The 14,132-nt window shown below is 40.1% G+C and overlaps 1 protein-coding gene across 1 annotated transcript in view; it reads right to left on the reverse strand.

The window, feature by feature from the left end:
• The window catches only part of CERS6 (ceramide synthase 6), a 341,431-nt gene that overhangs the window by 230,542 nt on the left and 96,757 nt on the right, over positions 1 to 14,132 (reverse strand). The window contains exon 3 of the mRNA XM_052635449.1: positions 2,793 to 2,923. Within this exon, the coding sequence (XP_052491409.1) occupies positions 2,793 to 2,923 (131 nt within the window). The remainder of the gene's footprint in view (positions 1 to 2,792; positions 2,924 to 14,132) is intronic.

A 14,132-nucleotide genomic window follows, 5' to 3' on the forward strand; every position in this document is an offset into this window, starting at 1 on the left:
AAGGAGATCCAACCAGTCCATTCTGAAGGAGATCAGCCCTGGGATTTCTTTGGAGGGAATGATGCTAAAGCTGGAACTCCAGTACTTTGGCCACCTCATGCAAAGAGTTGACTCATTGGAAAAGACTCTGATGCTGGGAGGGATCAGGGGCAGGAGGAGAAGGGGACAACAGAAGATGAGATGGCTGGATGGCATCACTGACTCGATGGATGTGAGTCTGAGTGAACTACGGGAGTTGGTGATGGACAGGGAGGCCTGGTGTGCTGCGATTCATGGGGTCGCAAAGGGTCGGACACGACTGAGCGACTGAACTGAACTGAACTGAATGGAACTAATGGGAGTGGCTAATTGGGTTGAGTTTCCAGCTGTAACAGAACGGAGGCATACAAACAATTGGAGAAAGAGGGAAGTCAGACATGAAAGCTAATCAGAGTTTAGAGTGAGAGACAGCAGAATGATGCTGCAGAAGAAACCTCTACATTGGACAGATAACTTTGGAAGATGCTGATGAAGGGAGCGAAGTAGAATGAGAAAAATAAAGGTCAAATCTGGAGAAGCAGCCCTTTAAAGACCCAGTGAAAATGCAGAACAAATGGTGTGAACAGAGGCCCTTGGAAAGCCAAGAGTAAAAACCTGGTGGCCACTCAGAAGTCAAGAAAGAAGAGAGTTTCAAAGCAAAGTTCAACAAAGGAGAGGTCAAGGCCACTGTTACCGACTGTTCTAGTCCCAGGAACCCTGATTTATGCCCTAACCCATAGCTGATCTTTCTCCTTTAGTCTTTACTGGCTGTCCATACCAACCATATAGAACACATACACATTTATCTCTTAGTGTCTATAATGGATCCACACATACTTAGATATTCCTGTGACACTATCATATGAAGCTTCTTGAGGGAGAAGATCCTAATCAATACTCTATGCACCACCCACCCGTACTGTGTTTTCACATTACCAAGTCTCTAGTAATCATTTAAAAAGTTTTAACTGATTATAACTATGAACATCCAGGTAATTGTGGTATACAGATAAAAATGAGCTGAATTCAGGAAGAAGACACTGGTACACTGCTTAGCCTTGCTATTCAAAATGTGGTCAATGGACCAGTGGAATCACCTGGGAACTTGTTAAATATTCAATTTTGGCTGCTATCCCAGACTGAGCAACTGAATCAGATGCATTTTAACAAGATCCAGGTGATTGATTCCTGTGATACTGGCACAGAAAGTGGTGTTGACTCTATAGAATGGAAAGGGATTGCACTGAGTCCCCAAAGAAGTTGAAGGAAAGGAAGATGGCACACGAATTTCACCCCATGGGCATGTGCCTAGACCCTGTATGTGTGGGTGCTCAATCGTGTCTGACTCTTTGCAACCCCGTGGACTGTAGCGCACCAGGGTTCTCTACCCATGGAATTTTCTGGAGTGGGTTGCCATTTCCTACTCCAGGGGACAATCCCGACCCAGGGATCGAACCTGTGTCTCTTGCATCTCCTGCACTGGCAGGCAATTCTTTACCACTAACACCACCTCAGAAGCCCTCTTCACCTCTACTCAGACCTGCTGCTCAGAAATGGAGCCCAGGCCCTTTGTGCATGTGTTACAACCAGACCAGGAAGCTATTCCGGCTTTTGATCAGGAGCCCAGATCTATAAATCCTTCTTCCATAAACTGCCACTAGTTCAATTATAGGAAGGGCTTTGCATATTCTATCTGCTAGGTTGTTTGTCCAGTTTTATAAATATTCTGACCTTCTGAAGACCCTGTTTATGTTTCCCATATTTGTCCAGCCTGAGGATTTATGATATTATTCTGCCTCTCATTCATTTATCCCATAAAATTACATTTCCCTCTAAGCTTTAGATTGCAATTGTTAACATACTTTTTTCAGCATAATTGAAAGCTAAACTTGAAAATGCAACTTTGACCCCAAAAGGAAAGAGCTATACTGACAGCATTATTGTTTAAGGGACCAGGTATCAGGAAAAAGCTCCCAAAGAAAAGCACTGTTAGACAAAGGCAGTCTCATCTCAAAGGATGAAGACCACGTAGAGCAACCAGTCTCGAGGCAGAATCTTGCCTTTGTTGGGGATGTGCTTGATGCTTCAATATGTTTTTCTCTAACTTTTCTACAGATGTGGATTTTGAGTGTTACTAGTTCAAAATAACACTGTGCTCAAAGAGTTCTCTGCAGGCCTTTTACTATTTTTAACAGCTTTATTGACTTCTAATTTACACATCAAAAAGTTCACATGTCAGAAATGGAAGAGACTTTCATTCTACCCCGCACTTCAAGCAATGCTTCATTGAACTCACCAAAGAATATAATATAGCCATTTCTTTAAACTCCAGGAAGACAGGACATTATCATGACCCTCTGATAATATATCCTAGTATCTCAGCTTTTATCAGTGGAAAGTACATTGTAACAATAAAAGTCCCCTCTATTAAAATGCAAAATATAAAAGTAATGGCTTTTTGTGCTGCATTTCAAAGGTAGTTGACTGAAAATACCACTGTAGGCCTTGTAATCTGCCTGCTGTGTTGAAACTCCACTAGGAAGCAAACTTCATTTACTGCATCAGATGTAGAAATCACAAATTCTGACAAACTACTATCCCCCAGTTTTTCAGGGACTACTTTTTCCCAACAGAAGGCATGCTTTTGGCGGCTGGGGCTGGGGGGGAGGGGGCGGGTCCTGCTGGAGCCTGCACCAAGCCATTATTTTTCACCTCAAGGATGGAATGAATAAGTTAAACAGGTTTTTCTTTCAAAAAAATAAAGAGCAACTCACATGCTCTCGCAGAACCTCTTCAGCGTGCTTGGTTTCTCCTGGTTGCGTCTTTGTCGGAACCAGCGTTGAATGCTGCGAACATCCCAGTCCAGCTGCTTGGAGAGGCCCTCCAATCTCTTTTCATCAGGATGCTATGAAACAAGGTACCAGGAAAACATTTTCATCTTCACTATAAATAGATCTGCCCTGGTCTATACTGGAGATAATTGTTTTCCCTGTATTTTCTATCCACTACTTAGCTGGCTATATTGAATACTGAGGACCAAGGCCTTCCATCAGCAGCATGAACAAAGACAACCATTTAGGACAAGAAAAGTCGCTCATTATGAAACAACACTGAAAATATAAATCTCACTCTAATGCTTGTACTTCTTATCAGCAACAAAGACTCAGTGAAATGGCCAACTGGCTAAGCCAGCTCCACCAAGCTACCAGGAAAGGAATTAAGTAAAGGTGAGTTGGCCAAAAGACCTCATTCAAATATTTCACTTTCTCAGGAGAAAATACTGTGCCAATTATCAAATATCAAACAATGTAGGACAGACAAAAAGCCTGGAATAATCCCCAAATATGCCATTTTAGCCTAAGGTACCAATTCCACTTAAAAGACACGTTTTCTCTCTCTTCCTCTTCAATTTCCCATCTTCACTTCTTTATACATTCATTTTGACTATTCTTTTCTTGGTCTTCCTGTTGACTAGAACTCCATCAGATTTTTTACAATGACTATGCATTACCTGAAAGTGCAAACTTGGTGAAGTAGAAAGAGAACCATATAATAGCATCATCGACTCAGTGGACTTGAGTTTGAGCAGATTCCAGGAGGGCTTCCCTGGTAGCTCAGCTGGTAAAGAATCTGCCTGCAACATATGAGACCCCAGTTCAATCCCTGGATAGGGAAGATCCCCTGGAGCAGGGCATGGCAACCCACTCCAGTATTCTTGCTGGGGAATCCCCATGGACAGATAAGCCTGGTGGGCTATCGTGCATGGGATTGCAAACAGTCAGACACGACTGAGCGACTGAACAATAATAATAATATTACTCTGTTTCTCGTTCCCATTTCTAAAAATTAGGAGATGACAGACATAGGTTCAGTTCTTGTTCTGATGAACTTTCTGAGCCTCAGTTTCCTCATCTGTTCAAACGAAGATTACTTATCCACCTAAACAGTGCTGAGGACCAAATGCAAAAATGTATGCAAATCTCAGTACATATTAGTTCTGTCCCTCCTCTCTTCTGTGTCCTGCCAGCAATTACATGAGGGTGACCTGTCATACAACAAAACTAAACTGAGTTAGTTCTACTTCTTTATTTATTCTACCATTGCTTTGTAATTAAGGAGATGTTAATAATCAGAAGACAGAACCACAAATGGGGTAGGGGAAGACAGGCCAACAGCTTTCAAGTCCTAAGGGTGGAAGGTACATGTGACACCTTTTTAAAGCCTCTCAAGAAATTCAAGGTGTCAGACACACAGAAAACACAGCAAATGGCCTTAGTCTTATGACTGAGGTTATAAAATGTGCTGAGCTTGGGTCTGTGAAAGTTATTTGCTAACTTTCAGTGAGGCATGTACTCTGTGGTATTTTTCTTAGAAGAATACCTGGCTATACTCTCCTCTGTCTCTCAATTTAAAAATATGACAGAGAGAAAATGCACAGCCTACAATAAGAATAACTCCAGAAAGAATGAACGGATGGAGCCAAAGCAAAAACAACACCCAGTTGTGGGTGTGACTGGTGATAGAAGTAAGGTCCAATGCTGTAAAGAGCAATATTGCATAGGAACCTGGAATGTCAGGTCCATGAATCAAGGCAAATTAGAAGTGGTCAAACAGGAGATGGCAAGGGTGAACGTCGACATTCTAGGAATCAGCGAACTAAAATGGACTGGAATGGGTGAATTAAACTCAGATGACCATTATATCTACTACTGCGGGCAGGAATCCCTCAGAAGAAATGGAGCAGCCATCATGGTCAACAAGAGAGTCCGAAATGCAGTACTTGGATGCAATCTCAAAAACGACAGAATGATCTCTGTTTGTCTCCAAGGCAAACCATTCAATATCACAGTAATCCAAGTCTATGCCCCAACCAGTAACGCGGAACAAACTGAAGTTGAACGGTTTTATGAAGACCTACAAGACCTTTTAGAACTAACACCCAAAAAAGATGTCCTTTTCATTATAGGGGACTGGAATGCAAAAGTAGGAAGTCAAGAAACACCTGGAGTAACAGGCAAATTTGGCCTTGGAATGCAGAATGAAGCAGGGCAAAGACTAATAGAGTTTTGCAAGAAAATGCACTGGTCATAGCAAACACCCTCTCCCAACAACACAAGAGAAGACTCTACACATGGACATCACCAGATGGTCAACACCGAAGTCAGTTTGATTATATTCTTTGCAGCCAAAGATGGAGAAGCTCTATACAGTCAACAAAAACAAGACCAGGAGCTGACTGTGGCTCAGATCATGAACTCCTTATTACCAAATTCAGACTTAAATTGAAGAAAGTAGGGAAAACCGCTAGACCATTCAGGTATGACCTAAATCAAATCCATTATGATTATACAGTGGAAGTAAGAAATAGATTTAAGGGCCTAGATCTGATAGATAGAGTGCCTGATGAACTACGGAATGAGGTTCGTGACATTGTACAGGAGACAGGGATCAAGACCATCCCCATGGAAAAGAAATGCAAAAAAGCAAAATGGCTGTCTGGGGAGGCCTTACAAACAGCTGTGAAAAGAAGAGAGGTGAAAAGCAAAGGAGAAAAGGAAAGATATAAGCATCTGAATGCAGAGTTCCAAAGAATAGCAAGAAGAGAAAACAAAGCCTTCTTCAGTGATCAATGCAAAGAAATAGAGGAAAACAACAGAATGGGAACGACTAGAGATCTCTTCAAGAAAATTAGAGATACCAAGGGAACATTTCATGCAAAGATGGGCTCGATAAAGGACAGAAATGGTCTGGACCTAACAGATACAGAAGATATTAAGAAGAGGTGGCAAGAATACATGGAAGAACTGTACAAAAAAGATCTTCATGACCCAGATAATCATGATGATGTGATCACTAATCTCGAGGCAGACATCTTGGAATGTGAAGTCAAGTGGGCCTTAGAAAGCATCACTACGAACAAAGCTAGTGGAGGTGATGGAATTCCAGTTGAGCTGTTTCAAATTCTGAAAGATGATGCTGTGAAAGTGCTGCACTCAATATGCCAGCAAATTTGGAAAACTCAGCAGTGGCCACAGGACGGGAAAAGGTCAGTTTTCATTCCAATTCCAAAGAAAGGCAATACCAAAGAATGCTCAAACTACCACACAACTGCACTCATCTCACATGCTAGTAAAGTAATGCTCAAAATTCTCCAAGCCAGGCTTCAGCAATACGTGAACCTTGAACTCCCTGATGTTCAAGCTGGTTTTAGAAAAGGCAGAGGAACCAGAGATCAAATTGCCAACATCCGCTGGATCGTGGAAAAAGCAAGAGAGTTCCAGAAAAACATCTATTTCTGCTTTATTGACTATGCCAAAGCCTTGGACTATGTGGATCACAATAAACTGTGGAAAATTCTTCAAGAGATGGGAATACCAGACCACCTAACCTGCCACTTGAGAAATCTGTATGCAGGTCAGGAAGCAACAGTTAGAACTGGACATGGAACAACAGACCGGTTCCAAATAGGTAAAGGAGTACCTCAAGGCTGTATATTGTCACCCTGCTTATTTAACTTATATGCAGAGTACATCATGAGAAACGCTGGACTGGAAGAAACACAAGCTGGAATCAAGATTGCCGGGAGAAATATCAATAACCTCAGATATGCAGATGACACCACCCTTATGGCAGAAAGTGAAGAGGAACTAAAAAGCCTCTTGATGAAAGTGAAAGAGGAGAGTGAAAAAGTTGGCTTAAAGCTCAACATTCAGAAAACGAAGATCATGGCATCGGGTCCCACCACTTCATGGGAAATAGATGGGGAAACAGTGGAAACAGTGTCAGACTTTATTTTGGGGGGCTCCAAAACCAGTGCAGATGGTGACTGTAGCCATGAAATTAAAAGATGCTTACTCCTTGGAAGGAAAGTTATGACCAACCTAGATAGCATATTCAAAAGCAGAGGCATTACTTTGCTGACTAAGGTCCGTCTAGTCAAGGTTAGGGTTTTTCCTGTGGTCCTGTATGGATGTGAAAGTTGGACTGTGAAGAAGGCTGAGTGCCAAAGAATTGATGCTTTTGAACTGTGGTGTTGGAGAAGACTCTTGAGAGTCCCTTGGACTGCAAGGAGACCCAACCAGTCCATTCTGAAGGAGATCAGCCCTGGGTGTTCTTTGGAAGGAATGATGCTTAAGCTGAAACTCCAGGACTTTGGCCACCTCATGAGAAGAGTTGACTCATTGGAAAAGACTCTGATGCTGGGAGGTGTTGGGGGCAGGGGATGACAGAGGATGAGATGGCTGGATGGCATCACTGACTCAATGGACGTGAGTCTGAGTGAACTCCAGGAGTTGGTGATGGACAGGGAGGCCTGGCGTGCTGCAATTCATGGGGTCGCAAAGAGTTGGACACGACTGAGCGACTGAACTGACAATAAGAATACCCTGGCTCTACTATTTTCTTAAAGGAATTCATTTTTAATTTTCATTCATTTTCTAAGTCTATTGAATTGGTAAACCATTCATATGGTTCACAAAATAAAAATTATCCCAAATTTCACCTTCCAATTTGTACCTATTCTCTCAGTTCCTACTCTCCCCTTCTTACAAGGTAATGGGCTATTCAATTTCTTCTTAAAGTTATCTTATCAAATATAAGCAAAGTTGGATATGCCTTCTTATATCCACCCCCTCACACCTTCACACAAAGTTGTTGTATTATTTTGGACTTTGGGTTTTTCACTTTACAATATATGTTGGAATATTTCCATATCACAGTATTAGGAACACCCTCCTTTTGTAGAACTATATGGACATGCCACAATTTACTTATCCACTCCACTACTAATGCCCACTCAGGTAGCTTCCACACTTCCACTACTATACACAATGCTGCAATAAATAACATTGTCGTGGGTTATTTTATACACATATCAGTTCAGTTCAGTCGCTCAGTCGTGTCCGACTCTTTGCAACCCCATGGACTGCAGTACACCAGGCCTCCCTATCCAACACCAACTCCCAGAGTTTACTCAAACTCTTGTCCATTGTGTCGGTGACGCCATCCAACCATCTCATCCTCTGTTGTCTCCTTCTCCTCCTGCCATCAATCCGTCCCAGCATCAGGGTCTTTTCAAATGAGTCCGTTCTTTGCATCAGGTGGCCAAAGTATTGCAGTTTCAGCTTCAGCATCAGTCCTTCCAATGAATATTCGGACTGATTTCCTTTAGGATGGACTGGTTGGATCTCCTTGCAGTTCAAGGGACTCTCAAGAGTCTTCTCCAACACCACAGTTTAAAAGCATGATTCTTCGGTGCTCAGCTTTTTTAATAGTCCAACTCTCACATCCATACATTACTGGAAAAACCATAGCTTTGACACATATACACATATCATATCAGTTCAGTTCAGTTCAGTTCAGTCGCTCAGTCACGTCCAACTCTTTGTGACCCCATGAATCACAGCACGCCAGGCCTCCCTGTCCATCACCAACTCCAGGAGTTCACTCAGACTAACGGACACGAATGTTAGCTGACTGGTTTTAAAAAATTAAACAGACAGGTAATTCTGGATTAATTTTCCATACTATAGTTTTGCTAACTCAATTTCTATGTTTATCTTTATTAATTTCTTCCTTCTGTTTGCCTTCATTTTGTTGGTCTTTTTCCAATGTTTAAGCAAGTGGTTTTATATATATGTACAATATATGTATATATATATGAATATGAGTTTTCATATGAGTACTACTTTGGCATAGTACATAAGTAGTACTTCCATCACTGTTTCCTAAATATTCTGAAATTTTATTTTTACACAAAAGTTAATTAAGAAAACAAGAGCTTTGCTGATTTCTAGTATTAGTAAATTGTGCTTATTTTAGAAATTTGTACCATTTTTATATAAGTAAAGGTTAATTTTTAAAAATATTTAACATGTTCTTGAAAAGATAGTATAGTCTCTACATTCAGAATACAGGGTTCTAAATGTACTCTTTAATCACCCTCATTATGCTTTTTAGAATTAGTTGCTATATTGTTTTTTATATGTTCTGTTTCATATTTTGACCTGTCATGACCCAGATGTAAATTAAAATTTTTTACTATTAAATAAGTTTTTCTTTTGTTCTTTTCTATAAGTATATGGATACACTAATATTTAATGTATGTATATTCATAACCATTTTAATTTCATTGTGAATTATATCCTTTGGCAATAAAAAGCCAATATTTCATTTCATTTCAACCTTTTGGTCTAGAACTCTTTCTTTAAATAAAAACAGATACCCTACTTTCTTATTTATATTTGTCTATAAACCTTTACTCATCCTTTTATTTTCAATGTCTATAGTTACTTTATCTAAAGGTAAATTTCATAAGTTATGTGACCTAAATCTGAATTATTTTTATTAGATGAGGTAAACCCACTTATATTCATTGATAAAAGTTTATACTTTGTTATTATTGTTAGTCACTAAGTCTTGTCAAACTCTTTTGTGACCCCATGGACTGTAACCCACCAGGCTCCTCTGCCCATGGGGATTCTCCAGGCAAGAATACTGGAATGGGTTGCTGTTTCCTTCTCCAGGGGATCTTCCCCACCCAGGAATCGAACTCATGCCTCCTGCATTGGTAGGTGGATTCTTTACCACTGAGGCACTAGGAAGCACTTATCTATACTTACTTCACATTAATTGTGTTTTCTGTTATCATAGTTTAATTTTTTTAATTTTATCAAATCCAATATGGCTGATGTCCCTTTCTTTGTGTGTGTAATTTTTATTCTACTGGTAATCCATATAATCATAGGACTTTTCTTCTGTTTCCAGTCAATAAAAATTCCAAATGAACAATATTTAAAACTAGCATATTTCTTCTTCCTTCTTCACCTAATATTAGTCAGTAATTTTCTCTCTCAGAGTTTACTCATGTACTATTAAATACACTCATTCTTCCATTACTCAATTTGGCTGCTTAAACTGATAAGCTTTGACTCCCAGCTATTAGAGTTTATGCAATTAATGAACTTGCTCTACTTCCCACTTCCTTCCCTTTTTCAACTCAGTTGTTGTGAGATGTATCATTTCTACATTGTGAGAGCATATAATGTTTACATTCTGTTCTGTCATCCTAATCCTCACATTTCTATCTCAGTTCTACAGTTTAAACGTATTCAAAACTCATCAATATTCCCAACAATCTCTTGGTCAGCTGAAATTAACACTTACAAGTGTTAGTCACTCAGTCATGTCTGACTCTTTGAGACCCCATAGCCTGTGGCTCACCAGGCTCCTCTGTCCGTGGAATTCTCCAGGCCACAATACTGGAGTGGGTTGCCATTCCCTTCTCCAAATACTCACAAAGTTCCTTCAAAAAAGGACTTATGGGAACAATTCCTCTCAGTTTTTGCAAATTCAATATGTTTGTCTTTAGCCTTTACACTATAAAAACTATTTACCTAAATATAAAAATTCTTACTTCATGTTTTCCTTGAAAATACTGGAAAATGTTGTCCTACACAATACTGCTACAGGGATGACCAAAGTCACATGGATATTTTTCCCTAGACAAATGATGTAATTTTTTTTGCTTTTTTGCTTGTAATGCTTTGCTGTCCAAGAATTATTTCTCTTATATTTCAAGTCTAATATTTTAATAAGTCCTGGTGTAAACCTTCTTGAGTCTATTTTTACTGCATTTTATTAACATATTATAAATCTCTACTTATTTTAGGAAAATTTTCTTAACACATTTATTCTACTTTGTTTTTCCTCAGACTCCCCTGGTAGCTCAGATGGTAAATAATCTGCTTGCAATACAGGAGACCCAGGCTTGATCCCTGGGTCAGGAAGATCCCCTGGAGAAGGGAATGGCTACCCACTCCAGTATTCTTGCCTGGAAGATTCCATGGACAGAAGAGCCTGGCAGGCTACAGCCCATGGGGTCACAAAAAAGTAGACTACTTTCCCTTAAGAGACTCCAATTATACAGATGGTATATCTGCTTGCTCTATATATCTAATTATTTTTATCTCTTTTTCATTTCATTTATTCAGCTTATTATTTCTATCTGCCATGTTCCCCCACTGAGATTTCTGCAACATTTAGTGTTTCCTGTGTTCTTTCCAAATTTGTCTTCATTTCTTGATAGTTTTAGTACTTTTCCCCTGAACTAACCAGCTCATACTGCATCTCTTCTTGTTGATCAACTATTTTTCGCTTTAGGTTTTCTATTTCATTTTTTATGGTCTTCCTGAACAGAGTTATTGCTTTTTTTTTTTTAATAAAGTCTAAGGTAAAATATTTGATTGCAATTTTCAGTTGCCCTGTGGCCTTCTTGTTGCAGTGACAATTTTTGTTAGTAATTGATGTTACGTATTCTTTTTCTTATCTTTGATTCTGTGTATTTCTTCTTTATTACCCATCATTGACTGAGTTGGATTTTCTTGACCAGCTGCTGGTAGTATAGGGAGCAGGGAGGGTACTTCTGTAGTTTAGAAAAGTGAAACTGAAAGTTGCTCAGGTGTGTCTGACTCATCGTGACCCCAAGAACTGTATCCTGCCAGGCTCCTCTGTCCATGGAATTCTCCAGGCAAGAATTCTAGAGTGGGTAGCCATTCCCTTCTTCAGGAGATCTTCCCAATCCAGGGATCAAACCCAAGTTTCCTGCATTGCAGGTGGATTGTTAACCATCTGAGCCCCCAGGGAAGCCCAAGATTACTGGAGTGGGTAGCCTATCCCTTGCCTCCAAAGAACACTGCCTCCTGAAAATGTGCCATCCACCCGTAGTTTTCTGTGTACTTCTTCCACTTCTTTGAATTAAACTGAGTCTAGAAGGGCACCTACTAGCCTTGTTGCTATATCTAGTGTTGCAAACAGTGGACAGAATTTTGATTTTACCTTTCAGTTCAGTTCAGTCGCTCAGTCGTGTCCGACTCTTTGCGATCCCAGGAATCGCAGCACGCCAGGCCTCCCTGTCCATCACCAACTCCCGGAGTTCACTCAGACTCACGTCCATCGAGTCAGGGATGCCATCCAGACATCTCATCCTCTGTCATCCCTTCTCCTCCTGCCCCCAATCCCTCCCAGCATCAGAGTCTTTTCCAATGAGTCAACTCTTCTCATGAGGTGGCCAAAGTACTGGAGTTTCAGCTTAAGCATCATTCCTTCCAAAGAAATCCCAGGGCTGGTCTCCTTCAGAATGGACTGGTTGGATCTCCTTGCAGTCCAAGGGACTCTCAAGAGTCTTCTCCAACACCACAGTTCAAAAGCATCAATTCTTCGGTGCTCACCTTTCTTCACAGTCCAACTCTCACAGCCATACATGACTACTGGAAAAACCACAGCCTTGACTAGACAGACCTTAGTTGGCAAAGTAATGCCTCTACTTTTGAATATGCTATCTAGATTGGTCATAACTTTCCTTCCAAGGAGGAAGCATCTTTTAATTTCATGGCTGCAGTCACCATCCGCAGTGATTTTACCTTTAGGAGATGTCATTTTTGCTGGCTTTCCTGAAATCTATTCCCACAGGGTCCTCTATCCACACTTCATGCTTTTTACGTCCTCCTTCTTGGCTTCTGCCCAACCCCAACTGTTTTTATTTAGCCTTTCTATATATATTTTGAAATCTGGAGATATATATCTCTTAGTTTGCCAAAAAATAAATATTGTAAGATTTTCCTTCTTTTTTTGTGTATTTTTTATTGTCATGTTTTATAATTGCTCCACAGTTCTTTTCCTTTTATTAAGACTCCCAAGGAAAAAAATTAATAATTCTGACTTACATAAATATTTTTATACCAGAAATACCCAGGTTAATTTCCATAAACACAAACATACAAGGATGGAAAAGAAAAAGAAAAATAGGCATAAGAGGAGAATCTGGAAAAACTAATCAGAAACTTGCATATAATTTTTAAAATACAGTGTAAATAGACCAAAAGCAGATTACGATATGATAATCTCATAATTCTCTAGATCATAAAACCTAGTTTCAGAGCTGACAAATATATTTTACCCTTAATGGTTCAATAATTGCTTTGATGAGAAAATGAGGCTGTTATGATCACAGATATATGCCAAAAGCTAGAAAGATATATAAATAAATAGATAAAATGATTGATTAATTTATATCTATCTCATTCAGATAACTCTGGATATAATCAGTTAAGAAACATGAACTCAAAATATTCGCTAAAGAAAAATAATCATGCTGTTTATTTGAATGAGTCGAACAATTTATAATTGGTGATATTTGAGCCCCATCACAAATCTACTGAATCAGAATCTCTAGAAATAAGATGCAGCAATCTACATTTAACACCTCAGGTGCTCTTAATGTGAATTGAAGGAGAGACCTCCAGGCCCAAATAACAGCTCCCTCACTTACTAACTGACTTACAGCCCAAAGCCCTAAGGCTAATGTTATGCTTGTTGCATAATATCTGCAACAGCAGAGCCAGTGCTCTAATACACAACTCAAGTCTGCTCAAAAACCAACACTTTCAATTATTTTACAACAGAGGTAGGTTCTCTGAGATATTTACAAAATTTTAGATTTACAGAGGGGAAAAAAAAAAAGAGTGAAAAAGACATGCAGATGTTACCTCAACAGGAAAGACAGCCAGACTATGAAGCAGTTCACATTTATCAGCTAATTTCATAGATGAAAACTGCTCAGTCAGGGCATGTGACTAATGAACTCACACAGGAATCCAGACTCAGAAGGGCTCACACTTGCGGTTTAAAGTTCTATGGTTGCCATCTTGAAATTCTTGATAATTGTGTTCAGGGGATGGTATTTTGTATAGAAAGTCCACTGGGACAGGGAAACATATGTCAGGGGTTCAAGTCTTGGCTCACACACAGTCCTGTCACTGCCCCAGATGAGGCTGGGTACCTTACTTCCCTGTCCTCTAGCTCCCCAGGGCCGCCAGGCTTCACCTTCCCACTCCTGCTGACTGACTACTGCTGCCCTAGGTGCAAACATGGAAAGGGGTGGGATTAGGTGTTCACACCCCACGGTGTCTCAGCCACCTGCGCCCTGGGCTAGCAGCATCCACTTAGTGGGTGACTCGGTGGGGATAAGCCTCTTGCTCACTCCAATCCTCCAATCCAGGTACCTAGTATGTATTGAAGCAGAGAATGCATTACACTGGCAGGTCTCCTGTCCACTA

This window comes from Budorcas taxicolor, chromosome 2, assembly GCF_023091745.1.
Source record: "Budorcas taxicolor isolate Tak-1 chromosome 2, Takin1.1, whole genome shotgun sequence".
Lineage (NCBI taxonomy): Eukaryota > Metazoa > Chordata > Mammalia > Artiodactyla > Bovidae > Budorcas > Budorcas taxicolor.